The sequence below is a fragment of the Myotis daubentonii genome, chromosome 3, assembly GCF_963259705.1.
Source record: "Myotis daubentonii chromosome 3, mMyoDau2.1, whole genome shotgun sequence".
In the NCBI taxonomy this organism is placed as follows: domain Eukaryota; kingdom Metazoa; phylum Chordata; class Mammalia; order Chiroptera; family Vespertilionidae; genus Myotis; species Myotis daubentonii.
In genome coordinates, this window is record NC_081842.1 from 182,600,166 (window position 1) to 182,627,657 (window position 27,492).

At 45.0% G+C, this 27,492-nt stretch overlaps 1 protein-coding gene across 5 annotated transcripts in view; it reads left to right on the forward strand.

Moving 5' to 3' along the window:
• YIPF1 (Yip1 domain family member 1) overlaps positions 1–13,103 on the forward strand; it is a 28,792-nt gene extending 15,689 nt beyond the window's left edge. For 3 of the 5 annotated variants that reach the window (XM_059689488.1, XM_059689491.1, XM_059689489.1), the window contains 4 exons: positions 2,060–2,226; positions 3,677–3,859; positions 9,319–9,415; positions 12,974–13,103. In XM_059689488.1, coding sequence (XP_059545471.1) covers positions 2,060–2,226; positions 3,677–3,859; positions 9,319–9,408 — 440 coding nt within the window. In that variant the 3' untranslated portion in view covers positions 9,409–9,415; positions 12,974–13,103. Of the gene's footprint in view, positions 1–2,059; positions 2,227–3,676; positions 3,860–9,318; positions 9,423–12,973 lie in introns of all 5 variants that reach the window. The other 2 variants (XM_059689490.1, XM_059689492.1) reach the window with 2 other exon arrangements.
• Positions 13,104–27,492: the final 14,389 nt, after the last annotated feature.

Sequence of the window (27,492 nt, forward strand, 5' to 3'; positions counted from 1 at the left end):
GTAGCCTTTCTTCTTTCTTTCCCTCTACCCTCCATGCCCATTTTCCCTTCTCTTTCCTTCTTCATTGTGGAGTCGGACCTGGATTCAGTCCCAATTCCATTTGTCAAATGACCTTGGTTAGAGTTTAGCTCAATAAGTGTTATCAATGAGCTATAGACCCTGCCTTCAAGTAGCTTCGATGGTTAAGCAAAGAGAGACTGGTAAATGCATATTGCTATAAATAGTATGTGTTAATTTCTATGTCTGAGGTAGGTGTAGGTATAGTGACAGAAAAGAAGAAGTGAATCACCCTGCCTGAGGGTCTGAGAGCTCAGGAGGGTCTTTATCTGTTCTTATCCCCTTTGGCTGGCATCCTAGTCTCAAGGAGTCATGGGATGTAAAATAGTCATTGGCTCTATCAATGAACAGTTTTCCATTTTATGTAAAGAGTGTAAGTCAAACAACCAAGGTCAGATCCTGCTTCCACCACTTACTATTTGATCGTGACCACTTAGCTTCTCTGATCTCGTTTCCTTGTCTCCAAAATGAAGATATAAAATATATGAAATAATGTGTTTACTTATCTGTTAACAATATAAAAATCTAATTATTGGTTATTTATTATTTATCAATCTGTGTTCTAAGTATTCCTGTTTGTACTCTTTAATCTTATAAGGTAGTCTGCTATTATTATTCCCACTTTACAGATAAGGAAACTGAGGCAGGATGGTTAAGTAACTTCCACCCAGGGTTACATAGCTAGAGTGGCATAGCTGGGATTAGAACCCATGGAGTCTGCATCCAGAGCCTGCGCCCTTGACTGTTACACAGTGTCGCCTCTCAATAAAGCACTCAGTGTAATACCTGACACCCAGTGGCTAGCTGTAGCTATAGTCGTAATTCTTTTCCTCTTCTGTTAGTTATCAAAAAAAAAAAAAAAAAAAAAACAAAAAAAAGCAGAATGTCAGCAAAGTTACATTTAGCCTAATTAGGGAGTTTCCAATGTGAAAAAGCTTCTCTGGTAGCTAACAATGTTTTGGACAATCACGTGTCTTAACCAGTCAGACTGTAATCGCTAGAGGTGCCTTAGCTCTTGCCAGGAGCGTTGAGTGAATTACCTGCTGATTTTTATGGAGGAAGGGCTGTTGCTGCGGGTTTAGCTATGTTTTATGATCCTCCACTCCACAAGAGGGAGAACGAATCCTCCAGGGCGTGCTGCTGCCAGAGGAGGAGAGAGGGAAGGTAGTATACTGAACATTGCTATTCTGAGGAGCTGCTGAATAGCTTTTCCACCACAGAGACAGAATTATTTAAATAGGAAACGAAACTGGAGAATACTAGTATGTCAAGCAATTCATCGGTGAGCTAGAATTCCCTGTGTCAGAGACAGAAGGAACCCTACATAGTATGCAGAGCAAGTTAATCTGTATCCAGGGCATGTTAATAAATTTGCTAAAGAAATCACTGTCAGTTCTTGTTATACGAGGACAGATTATGTGTTCTTCCAAGGGAATAGTTGGCTGTTATTTGATTGAAAGGCCCAGTACATTTAAACACTTGTAATGTGGCCTTCCAAAGTATTTTAGTTGAATAATTCAAGTTTTTAATAACTAATTTAATAATATTAGTTGTTAGTTATTAAACAAATTTAAAAAACCATATGAGAAACTACTGGTCATCATCACGAAGACAGATGCTAAAGATTGATCAATTCTGCCCGGCCGGTGTGGCTCAGTGGTTCGGCGACCTATGAACCAGTAGGTCATGATTCATTTCCCAGTCAGGGCACATGCCTGGGTTGCAGGCTCGATCCCCCAGTAGGGGGCAAGCAGGAGGCAGCCATTCAATGATTCTCTCTCTCTCTCCCTCTCTCTCTGAAATAAAAATATATTTTTTAAAAAGATTGATCAATTCTGTGCATTTATAGAGCGCTTATTATGTTTCCGGTGCTGTGCCAGGCTCAGGGTCCATGATGATCCCATGGCCCAGTGAAATAGTTTCAAATGTTAGAAGGTAGGTTCAGTAAGGTACTGGAAGTGCTCTGGTAGTACATTGAAGGCTTGTGTCCTGTTATCCTCAGTGTCCATAGCAGCCACAATCATCTATGCCTACGCCTGGCTGGTTCCCTTCGCACTCTGGGGTTTCCTCCTGTGGAGAAACAGCAAAGTTATGAACATCGTTTCCTATTCATTTTTGGAGATTGTGTGCGTCTATGGATATTCACTCTTCATTTATATCCCCACAGCAGTAAGTACCACACTTATTCTGAGTGATGTCCTGTTCTTGGTTGAAAATTCAACCGGCTTCATTATTCCTAGCCTAACACTGATATGCCCCTGAAAAATACCCTGGGAATTGCTTGGAACAGACTGACGGATCTCAGAGGGAAGGGGAGTGGGGTGGGGTGGGGAGAGATTAAGCAAAGAACATATATGCATAACACATGGAAACAGATAATAGTGTAATGAAGGCCTAGGGTGGGGCATGGGCAAAGGGGGGGAAATGAGGGACATCTGTGATACTGTCAACAATAAAAATAAGTTAAAAAAAAACACACACACCACAAACTAACCCTGTGAATTTAGAAATTCAACATGAATGGGCACTGGGGAGAAAAGTGCCTTCATGGATCTAAAGCCCTTCTGTGAAAGCTTTCCCCTGAGTCTGCATGCTGGTGGTGTTTCTCTAGGCTGTCCTGAGAAACCAGAAAGGCAGTTGGGGCCAGTGCTGATTGGCTTATGGGCCTTTATAAACATACTAGAGGCCCGGTGCATGAAATTCGTGCACAGGTAGGGTCCTTAAGCCTGGCCAGCAATCAGGGCCAACCAGGTTCCCTGCCTCCCCGCCTCTTCCTTCCATTGCTCCCTCAACGCCCTGCCGCCACCACTGGTCACCCGCCATGTATGCACTGCCCCCTGGTGGTCAGTGCACATCATAGTGAGTGATCGAACCCCCGGTTTCATGGTCGAACTTCCGAAGGGACACTTTGCATATTAGCCTTTTATATATATATAGACTAGAGGCCCGGTGTATGAAGTTTGTGCATGGGGGGTGGGTCCCTCAGCCTGGCCTGCACCCTCTCCATTCCGGGCCTTGGGGGATGTCCGACTGCCGGTTTAGGCCCGATCCCACAGGGACGCCACCTGTGCACGAATTTTCGGGGATGTCCGACTGCCGGGGATCGGGCCTAAACCGGCAGTCAGACATCCCTCTCGCAATCCAGGACTGCTGGCTCCTAAGCAGTCACCTGCCTGCCTGCCTGATTGCCCCTAACTGCTCTCCCCTGCTGGTCTGGTCACCCCTAACTGCCTCTGCCTCGGCCCCCACCACTGTGGCTTTGTCCAGAAGGACGTCTGAAAGGATGTCCGGTCTAATTAGCATATAACCCTTTTATTAGTATAGACCAGAGGCCCAGTGAACGAAATTCATGCACAGGTGGGGTCCCTAGGCCTGGCCAGTGATCAGGGCCCATGGGGCCTTGCAGCTGCTGGCCAGGGCCTTCCTTCCCTGGCTGCCGCTGCCTGCCAGCCTGGGCTTTCCTTTGTTCCGTGCTGCCCCCTGGTGGTCAGCCCACGTCATAGTGAACAATTGAACTCCCAGTTGAACTCCCGAGGGGACAACTTGCATATTGGGCTTTTATATATATGTAGATATGCCTCTCTGAAGTGCCTCCCAACCCCCCCACCTCTTCTTTCAGATCCTGTGGATTATCCCCCAGAAAGCTGTTCGTTGGATTCTAGTCATGATGGCGCTGGGCATCTCAGGCTCTGTCTTGGCAATGACCTTTTGGCCAGCTGTTCGTGAGGATAACCGGCGCGTCGCATTGGCCACAATTGTGACAATTGTGTTGCTTCACACGCTGCTTTCTGTGGGCTGCTTGGTATGGTCTCTTTTCTGTGTTTTTATGGTGTGCTTTCTTTATTTGTTTGTTTGTTTATTAAATAGACATTCTTAGTATTACATATATTTACTTTTATATTTTTGTTAATTGGAGGATATTTTTCCATTGGTTTTTAGGGAGAGTGGAAGAGAGAGGGTAAAACAGAAAGAAACATTGATGTGAGAGAAACACATCAATTGGTTGCCTCTTGCACGAGCCCCGACCAGGGTCCGGGTTGGGGAGGAGCCTGCAACCAAGGAATGTGCCCCTGATCCGAATCAAACCCAGGACCCTTTGGTCCGCAGGCCGACGCTCTATCCACTGAGCCAACTGGCTAGGGCTGTGGAGTGCTTTAAATGCAAATACTTAAAGGCCTCAAACAGTTTGACATGGTGGTTCTTTAGAACTGGCCCCATGAAATAAACATTGTGTTAGATAGACTCTCCTGGATGGGAAGAGTAAAGTCATGGGATTTTTTTATCCTTACCCAAGAATATGTTTTATTGATTTTAGAGAGGGAAAGCGGGGGGAGAGAGAGAGACACGACAGCAATATGAAAGAAACATCAACAGTTGCCTCCCTTACATGCCCTGACCAGTGATCAAACCCACAATCTAGGTATGTGCCCTGACTGGGAATCGAACCCACAACCTTTTGGTGCATGGGACAATGCTCCAATCAATTGAGCCACCCAGGCAGGGCAAAGTCATGAGGATTTGATTGTAATCTGCAGCTTTACCTGATTTCTAATGTTTAATCAAGACTTGGTGTCTGGCCTGAGGACATAGGGCTGGGTGAGTGTCTATAAATAGGACTGGGAGTTCTGCTTTGGATGCCTTTGCTAGTTTCTGCACATAACTAGAAAGAGTTTTGAAATTTAAAGCTTCATAGATGGAAAGCTTGAGAATGAAGTCCAGTACAGGAAAGGAGAGAGTTATTTTAAAGATGGAAAACATTTAAAACCGTTTTTGAGTTCATGTGTTTAGGTGTCTTTTTAGGGAGAGTGTGTGCTTTTTGAGTCAGACAGGTCCAGGTTGAAGGCCAGCTCTGTCACTCACTGGCTCTGTGAACTTTGAATCTGTAATGTGGGTATAGTAGGTCCTGCCTCAGAGGGACATTCTGAGGACAAAATAAAATAATATATATAAAGCACAGGACATAGAACTTATCCCATAAATTAGATCCCTTTCCTTTGATCCTAAGGAGATGTGGCTTTGTATCTTTTGTAGACATGGTGCTCAAAAATCGCTGTCCGTGGCCTTAACAAGGCCTGATGCAGGGTTTGAAAAACCTCCAAGTCCGCCCTAGCTGGTTTGGCTCAGTGGATAGAGTGTCAGCCTGCGGACTGAAGGGTCTGGGTTCTATTCCGGTTAAGGGCACATGCCCAAGTTGCAAGCTTGATCCCCAGTAGGGGGTGTGCAGGAGGCAGCTGATCAATGATTCTCTCTCATCGATGTTTCTATCTCTCCCTCTCCATTCCTCTATGAAATCAATAATATATATATATATATATATATATATATATATATATATATATATATATATATATATTAAAAAAAGGAAAACCTCCAAGTCCAAGAATGTTAATAAGGTCACTGATGAAGGAAAGGACACGCCCGCGGGGAGTTGTCCACAGAGCCCACGTCCAGACCCTTGGTCAGGTTTTGCAGTTTTGGGAGGAAATATTTCTTTGGTACCATTTGATCTTTAATATTTTTGTGTAGACGACCATGGTCTCATTAAGTGTTTAATAAGATCCCAAAACTCTATCATTGAACAAGTCTCATAAAAAGTGTCAAGTTCTGAAACACAGACGTGGTTTACACGCATTCTACATGTGCCTAAGCTTTAAACCCTTGAGGCAGAGACTGTGGGTTTGGCTCATGACAGAGCCTCCCTGTTCATTTCGGGCCCTGGAATCTCTGCTGATCCCCTGAAATGCTGCCGTGACCCTTCTGTTTGCTGAAGAAGCATGCCCTTTGCATGGTAACTGCCTCTCTCTGTATCGCCTTTCACAGGCATCTTCTGTCTCTCTTCTGAATTTTCCCCCAGTATATGCCTGTGGAGAACTTGGTAAAGAGAAAAGGCGTTATTGCCTTGTTAGGTTCTGTAAAGAGTAGAGAGGAGCAGGCAGGTTGGATAATAGAGCAGGGAGGTATGGTTGTGGTTGCTATTATTATGGTTAACCCATTTCATTTGGTACCTGTGGCCAGAATCCCTTACCTCCTATGCCTATTACTCCCTTCTGGGGTGAATGACACTGAAGTTAGGAATTACCTGCCCAGGAACTTTGTGAAAGAGAGCACTATAATGAGGGGGAAAGAGCATGGGACTGGGAGCTGCTTAGCACGTGGAACCGGCAAGTGACTTAACTCTTAGAACCTGTTTCCTCATGGTCAGGGAGGTTCCTATTTCCGTGGGCTTTTGTGAGACTCAGTGAAATGGGTGTGATGGGCTCCGACACTGTGACAGTTTCTTCAGATGTAAAGAAGCTATTAAAAAAGCCCTGTGTCATCAGGAGCCGCCAGGTTCCACTCCGCTGCTTATCGCTCCTGAGGGCCCCAGTAAGAGCCGCCCACAGTCACACCGCTCTGAAGACTGCCCTTTCACCGGTGCCTCTCACTGACTTCCTGTTTCTCCTGAACTTCTTACCCATTACATTCCTGGTTGAGAAGTTGGAGGAAGAGGCAGGAGAAAAGGCATTGCTCGGTTGATTCTAAGGAGCTTGGAGGAGCAGGGGAGTAATTGCTGGTGAAGGGTCCCTTGTTGGAGGGGAGCACAGTTTTCTCCTTAGGGAAGGGAGCCATCCAATGATCAGGTGTGTAGCCAGGGTGCCTGGGGTTTTGTTCTCCACACTGGAGCTTGCTGCCTCCTTTCTCTTCTGGAGGAGGTGTGCAGTGCAAGAGGGCTGAGGCAGGAGTGAGGAGACGGTTCTCGTCCTGTCCGTCACTCCCTGCTCCAGTTATTTCCCCCCTCTGGACCCCCACCTCCTCACTTAGGAAAAGGAGCTGTAGTAAGGATTGAATGATACGTGCAACAGGAAGAACAGGACAAGCTGAACAAACGAAGACATCATTGGAAAGGCAGGGAGAGGAACTGTCAGGGGAGCTCACTGAGCCAAGGGACACTGGCTGAATCAGACAGCTTGGCCTTCTCACTCCCGGGGGAGCACAGGTTGGCGCCCGTTGCCTTAGTGCAGTGAAGCATGTGACAGCCCCATACCTGCTGAGGTCCCCTCGGTGCTGCACCTGTACACGATGTCTAAGTTGGTACTGGCACACACCTGGCAGGGACGCCTAAGGAAGCAGCAGAGTGTGAGCCCGTGGCTAATATGACTGTAGATGTACGAGCCTACATTTGAGGTGGTCACTGCCAATAGCAGCGGGCCCTGCGCCCCAGTATTTGGGGAACTAATGAGTCATAGAATTATAACTTGCCCTTAGAAATCATTTTTTCTAATCCTTTTGTTTTACAGATAAGAAATTGAGGCCTATATGCCACATATATTTTAGACCAAAAAAAAAAAAAAAAGAGAGAGAGAGAGGGAGAAAGTGCTAAGAAGGTGTTTTTATAACAGGGCACTTTCATACTTTTGTATTATTTGAATTTGTTATAATATGTATTACTTTTAAAATCAGAGGGGAAAAATATAATCCTTTTTAAAAAATATATATTTTTTATTGATTTTTACAGAGAGGAAGGGAGAGGGTTAGAGAGCCAGAAACATCGATGAGAGAGAAACATCGATCAGCTGCCTCCTGCACGCCCTCCACTGGGGATGTGCCCGCAACCAAGGTACATGCCCTTGACCGGAATCGAACCTGGGGCCCTTGAGTCTGCAGGCCAATGCTCTATCCACTGAGCCAAACCGGTTCTGGCATCCTTTTTTCTTTTAAGAGAGAATTCTTCAGCTTAGTCTGTAAAGTTAAATCAAACTATTAAATTGAACAGTACCCAAAATAAATATCTCCAGCTTTTTGTTGTTGTTAATCCTCACCCGAGGATATTTTTCCATTGATTTTTAGAGAGAGTGGAAGGGAGGGGAGAGACAGAGAGGGAAACACATCGATTGTTTGCGTCCCACACGTGCCCTTGATCAGAATCGAACCCAGAACCCTTCAGTCTTTGGGCTGATGCTCTACCCACTGAGGCAAACCGGCTAGGGCTACCTCCAGCTTTTAAAACAAAACAAAACAAAACAGGCCATAAGGGGTAGAGTGACTTGTCCAAGTCACAGTGCAAGTTACTAGCCGAGTCCAGTTTAGCACCTGGGCCTCCCGTCTCATTCCATCTGATGAGGTTCCTCCAGTAGTTGGAAGAAAAGCATTGCTCCTGCATCATGGGAGCTGCATGGCCCAGTGCTCCTGCCAGGGAACTGGAGGGCCCAACACTAGCAGCATAGCCCCTGGCTCCCCCTTAAGTTAGGAACTGTTTTCCTGCCTCAGAAAACAGTTGCTGGAAGGGGTTCTGGGAGGAAGACTTTTAAAACTAATAGAGTTACCCTGGGAATGTGGTAAACTAGAGGGAGTCTGCAGCTAGGAACTTTTTGAGCCAGACTGTTGTAGAGTTAACTGGGAATTTGGGAAAGCTCCAGCGTGTCATGTTGGTGCCCCCTTCTGGCCAAGAGAGCAGAGTAAGTGAAATGGTTCTTAACTTGGTCCTTTTTATCTTTTTACCTTCCTAATGCCCTAACTCCTTGATTTATTAACGATTCACCTTTCTTTTGAATATCGTGTTCCAGGCTAGTGAGCTTAGATTTGAGATTGGTATTTTCCTGGGCTAAAGTTAGGATGCTGAGACATTGACACAGGTGAGAAGATCCTCCTTAATGTTTTCCCTCTTCCACTTCCTTCTGATTTTTGACAGTTAAATTATAGATGGTGAGTGGAAGCACTTACCAAACCTTTCATTTCCAAGCTGAAGACTTATGAGGCACGGCCTGCCTAGCATTTTCTTTTGAAGGTCTTTACAGAGAGCCACCTGGTTTAGCAGCAATCTATCGTAGTTCAGTTCATTGAGTATTGATTGTTGACATGGTGCGCCAGCCCTGTGTGAGGGGCTGATGACACAGAGACAAGAAGGATACAGTCTTTGGAGGAGACACTTGAGTTTTGGAGTTAGAAAGAGCCGCCTTTGAGTCCTGGCTTCACCATATGCACCCGATTGAATGACGGCCCCTCTGAACCTCAGTTTCTTCATCTGTTAAATGAGGAGGATAATAACCTCACAGGGTTATTATGAAGATTAAGTTATATGTAGTAAATGCTCAATAAATGGTAACGGGATTTTAAAAAGGCACTCAGTCAATAAGTGAGAGACAGAAGCAGAGACATTGTAGTTCAGTGTGATGACCAATATGTTACAGGGAAACAGGGGCCATGCGAACCCCGCAGTACTATTGGCCTGGAGTCTTTAATGCTCTGTTTTGTAACTCCCCTGTGGGTCTTCCTTTTCTGCAGGCATACTTTTTTGATGCACCAGAGGTGGACCATCTTCCAACAACTGCAGTTGTTCCAAACCAAACAGTGGTAGCAGCCAAGTCCAGCTGAAGAGGAAGTAAGAGGTTATATTTTTATCTTCTTGCTGTGTGGTACAGTAAAAAATGGGCAGGTGCATCGGTTCTGTTAGCATAAAACAGAGGGCCAGACCCCTTCATCTTTTTGAAGTTTAGTGTGGTGTGTGTGTACGTGCATGTCTCTCTTGCTGAAGTCTGTTCGTGAATCCATGTGATTTGGGAAACGCAAGACCTTAGATTCTTCTAGAAGAAGAGCTCCTGCCTTTTGGTCCCAGCATCCCCTCTACTCCCTACTGCCTTCCCAGCAGCACAATGTAGGTTTGTTCCATTTGGTTACAGTCCTGGTGGGTTTTTTCTAGTTTCCCAGTGATTTCTCAACGTGGGCTCAGACTCTGAGTGTGACCTCTCTTAAATTACTCACTAGAGGCCTGGTGCACAAAATTTGTGCACAGGTAGGGTCCCTAGGCCTGGCAGGCAATCAGGGCCAATCGGGGCCTTCCTTCATTCCTCACGGCCCCCTGGTGGTCAGCGCACATCATAGCGAGTGATTGAACTCCTGATCTCTGGTCAAACTCCCGAGGGGACACTTTGCATATTAGCCTTTTATATAGAGGTTTCTCCAAGGCTTACAAATTCTCATGCGTGGTGTGTTCTCTGGGCCTCTGATGATTCCACTGTCAGTGGTTAGCTTAATGGGTTAGAGCAGTGGTCGGCAAACTCAGTCCACAGAGCCAAATATCAACAGTACAACGATTGAAATTTCTTTTGAGAGCCAAATTTTTTAAACTTAAACTATATAGGTAGGTACATTGTTATTAACTTAATTAGGGTACTCCTAAGGCTTAGGAAGAGCCACAATCAAGGGGCCAAAGAGCCGCATGTGGCTCATGAGCTGCAGTTTGCCGGCCACGGGGTTAGAGTACAGGAAAAATGTCAATTCCTCCATGGCTATTCTTGCCTCCCTGTTCTGCCTTGTCAGTATTCCAAAGCTTTAGCCATGCTGAACTTCTTGCCATTGCCAGACACATTATGCCTTTGCACAGATGTCTGAAACGTTCCTTCCCTTCCAACCTACCTTGTTATCCCATTACACCTGTGTTGTACATCGTAGAACTGAGTCCTGAATGAGCAGAAGTAATCAGTTACCCCTTGTTCTGAAAAGAGTAATCAGCTTCCCATGACTTTTTTGAAAGTGAAGACATAGGCTGTTCATTGGGCATAGTGATACCATATCACTGAGAACAAGAAAATCTGAGCCTAACTGGAGAGGGACAGTGGTAACAGGTGCTTGGGTCTCTGCCTTGTCAGAATACCAGACATGAAGCTGGTGACGCCCTGGTGGGCTCTCTCGGCCTGCTCCTGAGCTGAGATTTCAGTTCCTTTCTTATATTTGGTTATGAAGGCTCCAGACCAAGTGTCCCAGGTGCTGTGAACCTTCAGAGTCAGAAGCTGTATCTGAGAAGAGACTGGCCCTCAGGGCCCATGTAGGCCTCCCATCCTTATTTATACCGATTTGATACGTCTGGGCTTTGCTCAGATCTATAAACGTGGGTGTCAGTGCCTCTATTTGGGTGTCAAGTCTCCAAATGAGATAGTGATGAACAGTTTCTCTGGAGCCTCCCTGGCAGAAGCATCGATCGCTTTGCCAGTGAGAGGGGCTGTCCAGAGCTCCAGGCACTGCAGATTTATGAGCCAGCTGTGCCCTCTACCGTAATCTCTGGACTCTTGCTTTCACTGAAAAATATGGCTTCTAATCTCGAAGATAACCTTCCTCATGTAAATCTGTGCATTAGAGGGCGTGGCCTGGAATGGATCACTGGGAGAGCATTAACCCCTTTTCTCCATGAAACCTCAGATCACAGGGGAACCTCCCATTACTTGTAATCAGGGAGACTACCCCTACGTAAGTCATTGAATGTCTGGCTTCCTTCCTTCCTTCCTCCCTCCCTCCCTCCCTCCCTCCCTCCCTCCCTTCCTTCCTTCTTTCCTTCCTTCCAAAAAGTCAACTTATCGCCAGAGGGCTGTGCCATTTCTCCTCTGAGCCCGAACCCTGGTAAAGCCTGGAAGCGCACCTAGGCAATCTGACTTTGGCTTGAGGGATGGACTATCCGAAGGGCCTCATCCAGATTGGGGCTGCCTTCCCAGGGCGGTGACAAGTGGGTCTGTCCAGAGGAGCACCCCCAGCAGATGACTGTGCTGCAGTGTGAGCAGGGCTTTAACAAGAGAAGAGCTAGGACTTCAGGAGACGCCTGTATCACTAAAACCCTCCCGATCTATACACAGGTTTATATGCAGTTATCCTCTCACTCACTCGGGTCAGGAGTGCTTATTTCATACGCCAAAGCTGCACACCTTCCTTTTTTACCAGGTTTATACACATCAGTCCTTTTCTTCTGAAATCAGCTTTCACTCAGTGCTCTAATCCCCTATAACACAGCATCTAAACTGCACAATTTCACACCATGGCTAACACTATTTTCTACCTGTCTCTTAATCTTTCCATACCGTGTCTGAAATGTCGCTGCCCAGAGAATCCATTTTCAGTTCCCGGGCTATTTCTTTCTCAGTGTTCTTCTTTGTTCCCTTTCTTTGCGGTAAATTGGGAGAACCTGGGGTGGCAAGTAGGTCAACATGATAACTTTTTATTCTTTTTTAAAAACTTAATTTAGTGGAAAATTTTAAACATAGACAGAAGTAGAGTGAATAGTATATTGACTTTCAATGTACTCATCACCCACTTTCAATGGTTGTCAACTCTTGGCCAATCTCTTTTCATCCATACACCCACCTCTTTCCCCCATAGTATTTTGAAGCAAATATAAGACATCCTGTTATTTTATCTATAATACTTAAATTCTGTATCTATAAAAGAGCCTCTTTAAAACATTATCATAATACTATGGTCACATTTAAAAAAATTATAACGCCTTAATAGCAAATATATTCAGTGTTTGAATTTCATGTTGAAGTTGTTTGATATAGCTCTTAAATGCCTTTAAATTATAGAATCCTACTCCATCTCCCTTTCTCACTTAGCCATTTATTTGCTCAATTGTTTATCCGATGGTTTCTCACTATCTGGATTTTGCTGATTATATCTGCTTACTAGTAGTGTTATCTAACGTGTTGCCCTGTCGTCTTTTTTCTGCAGATTGATGGTTGTATCTAAAGATTTGATCAGATTCAGGGTTTTGGGTGTGGGAGGAAGAGCAAGACTACTTGACAAGTGAAGTTAAATTCTTCTATCCATAAATTCATAATGCCTAATTATCTTTTTCTTTTTGATATTAGTGGCCATTAATAAGCAATGCCTAGATCCATTAATATATTAGGGACTTCAAAATGGTGATATTTAAATTCTATCTTTCCTTCTTTGTTTACTAGCTGGAATACTTCATTTATAAAACTTCCCTTCATCTTCCGTTTGGTTTTCCCGTGATATAGTTTATATAAGAAAAGCAGTCTGGTGGCGGCAGATGTCTTTGGTGTTGAAATTATATCTTTAAACATAGTAGTATGCGTTTCTACAATTTAGCTCCTTTTTGTATGAGGAAGTCTTTATCTTGAAAGTTACTCTTTTTTGCTTGTTTGTTTTTCAGTCCTCTTTTAAGTTTTTTGGAATGTGGTTCTTCTGGACACCAAAGCCAGCAGGAAAATGATGGAATGGCACCTAACTTCTGAAGCCTAATTACCTGTTTAACAAACAAAAATTAAACGTTGTTCAGCACATGTGTCTTTCAGCTCTTCTTTTCACTTGTCTGTGGTCATTGTGACTATGCACTGATTTGGAATGAAACACAAGGGAATGGGTTAGGCATGCTCAGGTGCCTGCCATTCGCTTCTCATGGTCAAGTGATGTGCCTCACATTAGATACGCCCTTAATTCCTGACACGGATCATTCCTAACTTCTGATGTCTTTTCCCTGAATTGTGTACAGATTTCCTAGGTGATCCTCTTCTCTCCAAATGCTTGCCATTCTAAAGTGGCCAAACAGCGTGAACTTTGGAATTCATTGGGCGCCTGATACTGGGCAACTGAACCTAATGGTTGCAAAATAAATACCTCACGTAACATCTGTGTTTACACTTGATGACTTTGACCTCTGGTTCTTCCTTGATGTTTGTCTTTAGCATGTTGGAAGCTGCCAAGAATTTGATTTAATGTGCTAGCTGCTGAAGTATGGGGGTTAAGTTGAACATCTGAATTTTCCTCCTATAAGTATGGAATAGTGGGTTTAAGGAACATGATCGCTTACAGCATATTTTAGACATTCCTTTAAGGGCACTTTGAGTGTCCCTTCAAGGTGGCACGACTTCCTGGCTCGAGTGCATTCAAGGGAGAAACCAGTGACACCTCAGAGATATTTTTTAATACTTTACATTCAAATGCACACCATCCGGGAGGCTGAGCTTCTGCCAGGTCAGTGTTGCCTATTCCCTCCTGCTTTGTTGTTCTCTTCAGGACAGGAGTTCCCTACGTATTTGTGAGTAGGCTACAAACACACATTGGACTGAAAGTCTGACCAGGCAGATAAAGGAAGATGTACACAAATTGAGGCAATGGTGAGCTTAAGGTCACCTTGGCAAACCTACGGACAACATCTACAGCTGAACCGGGTGACAAGATATCACCACAAACCCCAGAATTCAAGTAGGTGGAAACCACTGTCAGCCTGAAGACTTACACAGAGTCAGCATTTTTGTGCAAAGAAGCAGAGGGAAGCAACAGGGTGTCTGAGAAATCTAAAAATAAGAGAGTCTCAAAATAGCCAGAAAGTACTCCCTGGAAAGTACAGAGGACCAATAGAACAGCAGCTGGCACTGGGGTGGGGAGGGGAAGTTTTATACAATCCAGTTGGCAGCTGATGAGTGCAAGGAGTCCAAGGTAAGGTCTGAAGAAGCTGGAGCAGCCCAGGTCCTGTGACCTCTCAAAACCAGAAAAAGTGTCTCTCCAGGACACCAGAGTAAAAATGCAGGAACAGAATACAAGCAGTGCAGGCCAGAGGTATCTGGGGCAAAGAGAAGGGAAGCCCAGGTGACAGTGGGGAAGGGGAGCAGAGCCAGGAGATCTCAGAACATCTGAAGCCATATTTTTTTAACACTTCATAAAAACAGAAAAGGAAGAGCTTAGAATTTAGCAAAGCTATCCTGACTCACACCCCCACCCCAAATGTGCAGGAAAACTAATTTCATGCAAAAATGAGCAACTGAAAGGATTGCAGCGAAACCTCATAATGAAGTAATAAAAAACTCAGAGCCCAGCTGGTGTGGCTCAGTGGTTGAACATCAACCTATGAACCAAAACGTCATGGTTAGATTCCTGGTCAGGGCACATGCCCGGGTTTCAGGCTCAATCCCCATTAGGGGGTGTGCAAGAGGCAGCCGAGCCATAATGTTTCTATCTATATCCCTCTCCCCTCCTCTCTAAAAACCAATAAAAATATTTTTAAAAACAAAACAGAACAAGGAGCAGAATAACATTCCTAGTGAATGAAAGCACTCCAGACAGACATGTACACAAAACCGGATAAAAACAATAACAATGTATCAAAATGAGCTAAAGTAAGTTAAGGAAATAGTATAAGATATGAAAGAAAAGCACAAATCAGAATTAGCAGAAACTAGGTAATAAAACTCAGGAAAGATTTTTAAAGAAAAGAAAACTTATTTCACAAATGAAGACTGAACTAGAAGGAATATCATAGTAATAAGGTTTTTGCACAACAGATACTGTCTTAAGGGAATAAAAATAAAAAGAAGGAAAAAAGTTTAATTCCAGAATAAATAAAGAGAAATCAAAGAGAAAATGACAATATAGAAGAAAGGCCAAAAAGTTCCAAAGGTATATTATACATGTCCTTCAAGGAAAAAAAGAATAAATTAAAAAATACTATAATAATAAAAAAATCTTTCCTGAAAAAAAATTAATAAGATTTGTAACTTCTTATAGAAAAAACATACCTCATACCTGGGGAACTCAATCCAGAAGATCAACATTGAGGCATCCTATATAATAAAAGGCTAATATGGCCCTAACCGGTTTGGCTCAGTGGATAGAGCGTCAGCCTGTGGACTCAAGGGTCCCAGGTTCGATTCCGGTCAGGGGCATGTACCTTGGTTGCGGGCACAACCCCAGTAGGGTGTGTGCAGGAGGCAGCTGATCGATGTTTCTAACTCTCTATCCCTCTACCTTCCTCTCTGTAAAAAAATCAATAAAATATATTTTTAAAAAAAGGCTAATATGCAAATTGACCAAGCAGTTTCTATGACACACACTGACCACCATGGGGCAAACGCTCAATGCAGGAGCTGCCCCCTGGTGGTCAGTGCGCTCCCACAGAGGGAGCGCCGGTCAGCCAGAAGCCGGGCTCATGGCTGGCGAGTGCAGCAGTGGTGGCGAGAGCTTCTCCTGCCTCTGCAGCAGTCAGACATCCCCTGAGGGCTCTGGACAGCAAGAAGGCACAGGCTTGGCTGAGGCACCCCCTGAGTGCATGGATTTTTGTGCACCGGGCCTCTAGTATTATAATAAAATTAGTGGATTTTAAAGAAAAATATTGGGGGCATCCAGACTAAAACACAAATTCACTTATAAGGGAAAGAAAGTCAGATTATTATCAGACTTTTTGACAACAGCACTTTATGTCAGAAGATTCTAGAGCAGGGGTGGGCAAACTTTTTGACTCGAGGGCCACAATGGGTTCTTAAACTGGACCGGAAGGCTGGAACAAAAGCATGGATGGAGTGTTTGTGTGAACTAATATAAATTCAAAGTAAACATCATTACATAAAAGGGTATGGTCTTTTTTTTTTTTTTTGGTTTTATTCATTTCAAATGGGCCAGATCCGGCCCATGGGCCGTAGTTTGCCCACGGCTGTTCTAGAGTAAAACAAATCTAAAATACCCAAGGAAAGAAAATGTGAGCTAAGGGTTTTACATCCAGCCAAACTGATTTTTAGGTGTAAAGGCCACAGACAAAATGTTCTCAACATGGAAGAATACCAGGAATGTTCTGATGAGAACTTTCTGAGGAACCTCTAGAACAGCCATGGGCAAACTACGGCCCGCGGGCCGGATCCGGCCTGTTCGGCTGTTCTATCCGGCCCACGGAGCTGAAAGAGCGGAGGGTTCTCTTGCTCTCCCCTCCGCTCCTTCACCAGCAGCAGTGTTAACATGGCAACGTCGGGAAACACGGCCGCAGCTCCTTCTTCTGAGTCCAGTTGAAGAACCCATTGTGGCCCTCGAGTCAAAAAGTTTGCCCACCCCTGGTCTAGAAACACACTTCCCGACAACCCGACATGGAAGGTGAGACATTGACATAACAGGTGGTTATGTCACTAAGTATATATTTACTTTTAGAACTAAGACTAAATGATAGTTTTAAGGGGAGAATATAGTTTATAATGGTTGTGTGTACTTAAAATAAAAATATAGTATAACTAACAAAAATGGAAGAAGGGAAGAACATTTATAAGGCTGAATAAGCTTGCTTATTCTTAGTTATAAACAAAGAAGAAAACAATATTGCTTCAAATCAGATGCTAGAGAAGAAGGAAATGAGGAAGTTATTAGGTAAGGTCAATCAATGTTCATAATAGAAAAAAAATCCAATAATTGTCCTCCCAAAATATAGGGGATTAAAGATGTTATATAAAGGAAAAATTAGAAAAAAATATAAACCTTTTTAAATATTAGAAAAATGGAGAGAGCAAGCAAATAAATAGATCAGATACTGAAAAACTATATAAAAGAGTTGAAACATTCAAATAGCTGTGGATATGGATTCCTGCTTCATTTTTCTCTCTGTTCCTTCCTCTGCAAAAGATCCTATCTAATAATAAACATGTTAATTAACCGTAACTTCACTACCCTTCCCATTGGCTAATCAGCAAGATATGCAAATTAACTGCCAACCAAGATGGCGACCGGCAGCCACGCAGCTGAAGCGAACATGAGGCTTGCTTGCTCCAGTGACGGAGGAAGCCAAGGTTCCCCGCCTGCCGCAGCCCAGCTCTGAGCTCCAGATGCAACAATGTTGCAATTATAGAAGCTAAACAAACCCAGAAACCTGCTTTCAGCAGCCAGCGGGCTCAGAGCTTAGAGCGCCAGTGATGGCAACAGAGTTGCAATTATAGAAGCTAAACAAACCCAGATACCTGCTTTCAGCCAGTCATAGCCTCAGAGTTGGAGCCGGCTCTCAGCTCCAGTGACAGCTATAGAAGGTAAATAAATCCCAGAATAAAAAAGAAAGAAAGAAAAAAAGAGGCTGGGAGCTTCAGTCGCCCACCAGCCTGAAAACAGCCCTCAGCCCCTCACCCAGACTGGCCAGGCACCCCAGTGGGGACCCCCACTCTGAAGGGGGTGTGACCAGCTGCAAACAGCCATCAGCCTGTCATCCAGGCTGGCCAGGCACCCAAGCGGGACCCTTACCCTGATCCAGATCACCCTTCAGGGCAAATCAGCCAGCCCCCACCTGTGCACCAGGCCTCTATCCTATATAGTAAAAGGGTAATATGCAAATTGACCTTAACAGCAGAAAGACTGGGAATGACTAGCCACTATGACACACACTGACCACCAGGGGGCAGACGCCCAATGCAGGAGCTGCCCTCTGGTGGTCAGTTGCTCTCACAGCGCGGAGCTCTGCTCAGCCACAAGCCAGGCTGATGGCTGCCAGTGCAGCGGTGGTGGAGGGAGCCTCTCCTGCCTCAGCAGTGCTAAGGATGTCCGACTACAGCTTAGGTCTGCTCCCTGCTGGCAAGTGGGCATCCCCTGACAGCTGCCAGGCTGCCAGAGGGATGTCTGATTGCCAGCTTAGGCCCAATCCCCCAGGGAGCAGGCCTAAGCCAGCAAGTGGTCACCCCCGAGGGGTCCCAGACTGCGAGAGGGCACAGGCCGGACTGAGGGACCCCCTACCCCCAAGTGCACAAATTTTTGTGCACCGGGCCTCTAGTTCTATATAATAAAAGCCTAATATGCTAGGTGTCCGGTCGTCTAGTCGTCATTCAATCAAAGCACAATATGCTAATGATATGCTAAGACCACTCAGCTGCTCACTATGACATGCACTGACCACCAGGGGGCAGACAGTCAGCTGGTCAACCAGTTCCTATGATGTTCGCTAACCACCAGGGGGCAGACTCTCCGACAGTAGGTTAGCTTGCTGCTGGGGTCTGGCCAATTGGGACTGAGTGAGATGGGCTGGACATCCCTTGGAGCCCTCCTGCAGTCCCTCCCCAGCTGGCCAACTCCCACGTCCTCCCCGGCCCCGATTGTGCACTGGTGGGTCCCTTGGCCTGTCCTGTGTCCTCTCGCAATCGAGGACCCCTTGGGGGATGTCCGAGAGCCAGTTTTGGCCAGATGCCACAGGCCAGGCCAAGGGACCCCACTGGTGCATGAATTCGTGCACCAGGCCTCTAGTTTCACCTATAAGTGACAGGTCTTTTCTGCTCACAGGCCATACCTAACTTTAAAGATGGCCATTAAGTGCAATCCTATTATATGACCAGAGAGCAGAGAGCTGGAAGTACTTGGTGAATGGTATTAATGACTATCTCATTTGAAAGGTGGGTAACGGAGCTCAATTAAGACAGGTAGATACAAAGAAAGCACAGTGCACACTATTGTCCCTCTTTTTATAGTTTAGGAAAGTTATAAAGTAAGAGGTTGAGTTACTTGCTTGACTAATCTGCTATTAAGCAGGGAGCTAGAATTCAAATCTGTAGTTGTGTGACTCTAAAGTAGTGGTTCTCAACCTTCCTAATACTGCGACCCTTTAATACAGTCCCTCATGTTGTGGTGACCCCCGATTTCACTGTTACAAATTGGACATAATTAAAGCATAGTGATTAATCACAAAACAATATGTAATTATATATGTGTTTTCCGATGGTCTTAGGTGACCCCTGTGAAAGGGTCATTCGACCCCCAAAGGGGTCGCGACCCACAGGTTGAGAACTGCTGCTCTAAAGCCTTTACCTCAAGCATGTCAAACTCGCAGCCGGAGAGTTTGCCATGCTTGCTTTACCTATTGCATCCCAGACACTTAATTATCCATGTGAAAAACCTTTGATCCTGCCTCTTCCTCATATACTTGGAGATGAGGCACCAAGTAGTCTCACCTTTATCCATAGACTTCATTTCACTGTCTCTTTATCATAGGCGGAAAGTTAGATCAGACTATGTAAACAACCTAGGCCAGTTAAAAAGGGAGAAAAAGGCATTTCTGAAGTCTAGATTACATACTTCACCTTCACTCTGTGGGTTTTCCCTTAAGGATCTCCCTCTCTTTTTCTTTTGAAATCTGACCCCCAAGAAACTAGCAGCAGAGGACTGGCCCAACCCAACAGCCAGGAAGGGGAGGTGCCTGAGCCTTCTTTTCAAATTGCTGAACCTTTAAAAAATTCCCCCAAGGTTTGGAGTTTGGTGAGAGAGAGAGAGAGAGAGAGAGAGAGAGAGAGAGAGAGAGAGAGAGAGAGTTTGAGTTTGAGTTTGAGTTTTATCCTGGGGAATATGTTCTCCATGCCCCCCCTCCAGAAAATATTATCCATATGTTTTGAATTTTTTTTTTTGCTTGACTTATCAAAATTCTATTGCACAAGAGACTCTGAATCTGTCCAAGGAGCTCTTTTTTTTAAATTAAAAATATATTTTTATTAATTTCAGAGAGGAAGGGAGAGGGAGAGAGAGATAGAAACATCAATGATGAGAGAGAATCATTGATCGGTTGTCTCCTGCACGCACTCTACTAGGGATCGAGCTCGCATTTGCCCTGACCGGGAATCGACCCCTGACCTCCTGGTTCATAGGTTGATGCTCAATAATTGAGCCACACCAGCTGGGCCAAGGAATTGTCTTTTAAAATAAATGTTTTATTTTGCTGTTGGAAATGGCTAATCACATTTTATCAAGAATCAGTAGCCTTTTCTCTCGGAAAGACTGAATTTGACACTAAAAGGTTATGGATGTGGAGAGAGAAGGGTTATTTGCCACCACCAATTCCTAGTATGTATTAGACTATAAGATGCCAGGACTCTGAAGTAAGTGAAGGCCATCTGTCAGAATGGCTATCATGAACAAATCAACAAACAGCAAGTGCTGGCGAGGATGTGGAGAAAAAGGGACCCTCGTGCACTGCTGGTGGGAATGCAGATTGGTGTAGCCACTGTGGAGAACAGTATGGAGTTTCCTCAAAAAATTAAAAATTGAACTCCCATTTGACCCAGTAACTCCACTTCTAAGAATATATCCCAAGAAATCAGAACACCAACCAGAACAGATGTACCCCTATGTTCATAGCAGCACAGTTTACCATAGCTAAGATTTGGAAACAGCCTAAGTGCCCATCAGTAGATGAGTGGATTAAAAAACTGTGGTACATCTATACAATGGAATACTACATTGCTGTAAAAAAAGAAGGAACTCTTACCATTTGCAACAGCATGGATGGAACTGGAAAGCATTATGCTAAGCGAAATAAGCCAGTCGGAGAAAGATAAATATCACATGACCTCACTCATTTGTGGAATATAATGAACAACATAAACTGATGAACAAAAATAGAGCCAGAGAAAAAAATATTTTAGAATATAATAGAAGTAATCCTATTATTTGAAGATTTTAATATTTCCTACAACTTTTGTGATATTATACTATGTTAGTACAGTTTTGGTAATATATTTAATTTTTTTTCTTGAAATATTAATGTTTTTGCATGTAATATATTTAAAATCACTTTTCTTAAAATATTAATGTTTATTGCATGTAAATAGCCAATTATTTCTACAATCTGGTACTAGATTTATTTTGTATACTGTAAAAAAAATAATTAAAAATGAAAAAAAAGAGACAAAATAAACATTTCAAATGTGGTAGAACTACAAAAAAAAGTGAAGATTTTGAAATGAACTTTAGGAAAATGATGACTTATTAATATTAGAACAATTTGAGAATAAAAAGTAATTCTCACATCCTGATGCCTTGTTGGGAGAGTGGTAGTTTAAAATGGAAGCAGAATTTTCAGGGACTCCCATTATTCATATACTCGAGGCCCGGTGAACAGATTTGTGCACTGATGGAGTCCCTTGGCCTGGCCTGCGGGGGTCGGGCCAAAACCTGCTCTCTGACATTCCCCAAGAGGTCCCGGATTGCAAGAGAGTGGTTCTCGGGTGACGCACCCTGGAATCGGGCTCTCTCCTCTCTGGTTCCAGGTGTGACTCCCAAGAACAGCAGCTGCCAAGTCACTGCAGCTCGGCAGCTCCTGGGCTGAGTGTCTGCCCCCTGGTGGTCAGTGCGCATCATAGCTACTGGCCGGTTGGCTGGTCGCTTAGGCTTTTATATATATAGACTAGAGGCCCGGTGCACAAAATTCGTGCAGGGGAGGGGATCCCTCAGCCCGGCCTGCACCCTCTCCAATCCGGACCCCTACACCTTTTTCTTATCTAGCTAACCTCTTCGCATTTAAAAAAATTAACTGAAATACTGCCTCCTCTAGGAAATCCTCTTTGAACAAATCTCTTTACAATCTGTATTAAGTGTTTTCATAGTATACCATTCTTTTTCTTTAGCACCAACTTAGAGTGGATGCAATCTGCTTCGCATTCTTGCCTCTGAATTCTTGTTGCTCTTGTAATAGTAAAACTTATCCAATTTACATGTGCCCTTCAAGGGTTTATATTTGGTTCAGTTTCTAGTTAGCTCCCTGCTTTTTTTTTAAGTAATAAATTTGGGTTGTGATAGTAAACCTCACTTGTAATCAAGCCTGTAGGTCTCCCTATCTGAATATTTCTATAATACCTATCACTTTAGCATACCAGAGATTGTGTTCATTTATAGAAAATAACAATAAATGTCACCTGATCATTTGATTTTCTAGTAATATTTTATAGCAAGATGTATTATTCTAGTAATTTAACTCTTTCAAAACTGAGGCATACAGAAATAAATCACATTGAACAATAAAGAATGTCTCAAATATCAAAGCATGGTACACTTAGGGCCTCTCCTGTTCTGTGCCTCAAATATCATAGCATAGTACACAGTTCACAAGGAACTCAGCTTCCTTTAAAATAGGAAGGGATGCCATACTCACGAAGCAGCTACTTCCACACATATTTTTTTAAATTTAATTCATAGCACACATTCTATGTACTAATTGTTGGAAAATCACCCTAACCATTGCCTCTGTTCCTCTCTGTATTGTTGCCTTACATTCTGATGTCATTCCTGCGCTTTTATCATCCACTCGCTCTAATAAGATTGTGAATTATTTAAGGGCAGAGATCATGACTTGAGCTTGTGTGTTCCCTGTCATGGTGCCGAGATAAACACTCAAATGCCATCCAGTCCAAGTGACTGTGATGAGAGAGGCCCACCATTGCTGGAGACCTCTGATTTTTATTTAGGGGCCTCACTTGTTCTGTGCCTTTACAGAGGGGTGAGTAGGGGCTGAGGGAATTTGGGGAAACACAGACAGAATTCTCATCCTGCAAGATTTTGATAAACTGGAGCGCCGATGGCTTCTCCCAGGCTGCCGCAGCCGCAGGCACCCAGGACCACAGGCAGGAGGCTTCTCCCAGGCCTGGCTTTGTCAGGAAGGACGTCCGGAAGGTTGTCTGGAAGATGTCTGGTCTAATTAACATATTACCCTTTCATTAGTATAGACTAGAGGCCCGGTGCACAAAAATTTGTGCACTCGGGGGGGGGGGCGTCCTTCAGCCCGGCCTGTGCCCTCTCACAGTCTGGGACCCCTCGGGAGATAACGACCTGCTGGCTTAGGCCCGCTCCCGGGTGGCAGAGGGCAGGCCCAATCCCTAGGTGCAGCCCCTGGTCGGGCTCAGAGCAGGGCTGATTGGGGAGTTGGGGCGCCGCCCCCTGTCATGCACAGAGCAGGGCAGATTGGGAGGTTGCGATGCCACCCTCAGTCACGCTCAGGATAGGGCCGATTGGGGGGTTGGGGCACCGCCCCCTGTCACACTCAAGGCAGGGTCGATAGGGAGGTTGCGGCACCACCCCCTGTCACGCACAGAGCAGGGCCCATCAGGGGGTTGGGGAGCTCCCCCCTGTCACGCACAGAGCAGGGCCCATCAGGGGGTTGGGGAGCTCCCCCCTGTCACTCACAGAGTAGGGCCGATAGGGGAGTTGGCACACCGCCCCCTGTCACACACAGAGCAGGGGGGATCAGGGGGTTGGGGTGCCGCCCTCTATCACCCACAGAGCAGGGCCGATCAGGGGGTTGGGGTGCTGCCACTGTCACACTCAGGGCAGGGCCGATGGGGAGGTTATGGCTCTACCCCGTCACACACAGAGCAGGGCCCGTGGGGTGGGGGGGTTGGGGCGCCGCACCCTGTCACACACAGAGCCGCAGGGCCAATCAGGGGGTTGGGGCGCCTTCCCCTGTCACACACAGAGCAGGGTGGATAGGGAGGTTGTGGCCCCGCCCCCTGTCACACACAGAGCCGCAGGGCAATCAGGGGATTTGGGCGCTGCCCCCTGTCACGCTGATCCCGGTGTCGGGAGGCCTCTCAGCTCTGCTGATCCCGGTGCTGGGAGGCATATTACCCTTTTATTATATAGAATAGAGGCCTGGTGCATGGGTGGGGGCTGGCTGGTTTGCCCTGAAGGGTGTCCTGGATCAGGGTGGGGGTCCCCACTGGGGTGCCTGGCCAGCCTGGATGAGGGGATGATGGCTGTTTGTAGCTGGTCACACACCCTTCAGGGTGGGGGTCCCCACTGGGGTGCCTGGCCAGCCTGGGTGAGGGGATGATGGCTGTTTGCAGCTGGTCACACACCCTTCAGGGTGGGGGTCCCCACTGGGGTGCCTGGCCAGTCTGGGTGAGGGGCTGAGGGCTGTTTTCAGGCTGGGACTGAAGCTCCCAACTGCTCCTTTTTTTATTTTTTTTATTCTGGGCCAGCTTTAGCTCTGAGGCTTGGCTCCAGCTCTGAGGCCTTGGCTGCTGAAAGCAGGTATCTGGTTTGTTTAGGTTCTATAATCGAAACTCTGTATCAACTCCAGCTCTGAGATCCCAGCCGGCTGAAAGCTGGTTTCAGGGGTTTTGTTTAGCTTCTATATTTGTTACAATGTTTCTTAAACTGCAAGCTCAGAGGCCGGCAAGGCAGGCGGGGATCGTTGCAGCCCTCCGGCACTGAAGCAAGCAAGCCTCATGTTCAGTTTAAGCTGCCTGGCTGCCGGCCACCATCTTGGCTGGCAGTTAATTTGCATATCGCCCTGATTAGCCAATGGGAAGGGTAGCGGTCGTACGCCAATTACCATGTTTCTCTTTTATTAGATAGGATTAGATCTTCTTTGCCTATCTTCTCTACTTACTAATTTTTAAAAATCCTTATTGTTTCTTGTTTTATTCCTTTTTGATTAAAAAATGCCCTTCCTGCCCTAACCGGTTTGGCTCAGTGGATGGAGTGTCAGCCTACGGACTGAAGGGTCCCAGGTTCGATTCTGGTCAGGGGCATGTGCCCAGTGGGGGTTGTGCAGGAGGCAGCTGATCGATGTTTCTCTCTCATTGATGTTTCTGGCTATCTGTCCCTCTCCCTTCCTCTCTGTGGAAAAGCAATAAAATATATTTTTTAAAAAATGCCCTTCCTGCCCTAACCACTGAGCAGTGGTTAGAGCATTGGCCTGAGGACTGAAGGGTCTCAGGTTCAGTTCCTGTCAAGGGCACATACCGTGGTTGCAGGCTCATTCCCCAGCTCCCCAGTCGGGGCCCATGCAGAAGGCAACCAGTTGATGTGTCTCTCTCGCATCCATGATCAATGTTTCTTTCTGTCTCTCCTCATTCCTTCTATTCTCTCTAAAAATAAGTGAATGGAAATATACTCAAGTGAAGATTAACAACAACAAAATGTCCTTCCTTTATTATGGCACTAGAGGCCCAGTGCACAAAATCTGAGCATGGGTAGGGTCCCTAGCCCTGGCCTGCGATCAGAGCCAATCAACTTCCCCGCCTTCCCACCTCCTCCTTCCCTGGCCACCCATGCACTGCCAACATGCGGTTCCTGCCTCCCTGCCTCCTCCTTCCCTTGCTCCCTCAGTGCCCCACCATTGCTGCTGGTTGCCTGCCATGTTCCGCGCCACCCCCTGGTGGTCAGCGCACATCATAGCTAGCCATCAAACTCCAGGTCTCCTGGTCGAACTCCTGAGGAGACAATTTGCATGTTAGCCTTTTATTATATAGGATTACTGTTGTGTTTCTTTGCTCTTGAGTTCCTTCTAGTTCCACCTTCATTTCTAGAATGATTTTTCCTTTATATCTATTCCCTGAGTTCTGTCTCACAATGTGAGTTTTTCTAATACTAATTAGTATTGTTCTTTTGTATCTTGTGTGATTTTCTTAATTTATTTTACTTCCAAGTTGAAGGATTAGGTTATAATTTCACCTATTTAGTGCATGTGTTTTTCTGGCATGCTTTCATTGTCTATAGAATGTTTTTTAATCTTTATCAGTTTAGAAAGATAAAGATGGTCCTAATATCCTACTAAGTGGCAGAGCAAGTATTCAGACCCATGTTTATTTGACTCCAAAGCTGTAATCTTTCTACTAGTAATATTTATGATATAATGAATGTCTACTGTGTGCCAGACAATTTGAAAACAAAATCTTGCAAGACTGGCTTTATTATTGATGAACAAACTAAGGTTCAGAGAACAACTGTAGGTGGTTGTGGGTACTTGTGGTGGTTTCAATAGCTACAGGGTACTAGCTCCTCAGTTCTTGCTCAACAGCAATGGTGTGGTTCTAACAGCAGCAGCAGCAGCAGCAGCAGCCCTAACCAGTTTGGCTCAGTGAATAGAGCGTCGGCCTGCGGACTGAAGGGTCCCAGGTTCGATTCCGGTCAAGGGCATGTACCTTGGTTGCAGGCACATCCCCAGTAGGGGGTATGCAGGATGCAGCTGATCGATGTTTCTCTCTTATCGATGTTTCTAACTCTCTATCCCTTTCCCTTCCTCTCTGTAAAAAATCAATAAAATATATTAAAAACAAAACAGAACAGCAGCAGCAGCATTACCGTCAGCAGCTCAGCATTGCTTGTGGGCTCATGGGCTGTCATGCAGAGGAAGTTAACATCTTCTGATATTTGGGTAATAACTCCCTTCTCCCTTTTGCCACCTCAACCCTGTCCTTTCTCTCCTATGCTCTTTCAGCTCTTCCAATAATTTGTTATCAGTTCCCTACATGAAATCCCTCTTTGATTTAAATAACCAAGTGTGTTGTCCTGAATAGATACTGTCTGATGCAGTTACTTTCATTAATTCATTCTTTTGTTCATGTAATAAACATTTATTGACTACCTACTAATAATGTTAGGGACATTTTGGAAGCAATGATAAGATAGACAAAATCCCTGCCCTCATGAAGCTTGTATACTAGTGGGAAAACAGACAATAAATAAGTACAGTGGGGCCTTGATTTACGAGTTTAATTCATTCCGAGACCGAGCTCGTTAAGGAGCTTGTTAACTCAAATTACTCTATCAACTCAATGCAAAAAATCTGCCCGAAAGACAGCTGGTATCTCAAAAAACTCGCTAGTCGGAACACTCGTAAGTCAAGGCCTCACTGTAATTGCACAAGATGGTTTCAGATTATGTAAGTGTTATAGAGATAGAAGTGTCTTAAACAATAAATAATTGTATCTATTGGGTAAATGATGTTAGGAGGTAAAGGCAGGTAGCCCCCTGGATTGGTATGGTTGCTCCTGGTAATTAAATCTCCTTTTAGTTCAGCACTTGACTTTGTCTAGACTCTAGAGCAGTGGTTCTCAACCTTCCTAATGCCGCGACCCTTTAATACAGTTCCTCATTTTGTGGTGACCCCCAACCATAAAATTATTTTCATTGCTACTTCATAACTATAATTTTGCTACTGTTATGACTCATAAATATCTGATATGCAGGATGTATTTTCATAGTTACAAATTGAACATAATTAAAGCATAGTGATTAATCACAAAAACAATATGTAATTATATATGTGTTTTCCAATGGTCTTAGGCGACCCCTGTGAAAGGGTCGTTCGACCCCCAAAGGGGCCGCGACCCACAGGTTGAGAACCGCTGCTCTAGAGTATGACCTTCTTCCTGTGGTCCAATATGGTGCTAGAGCTCC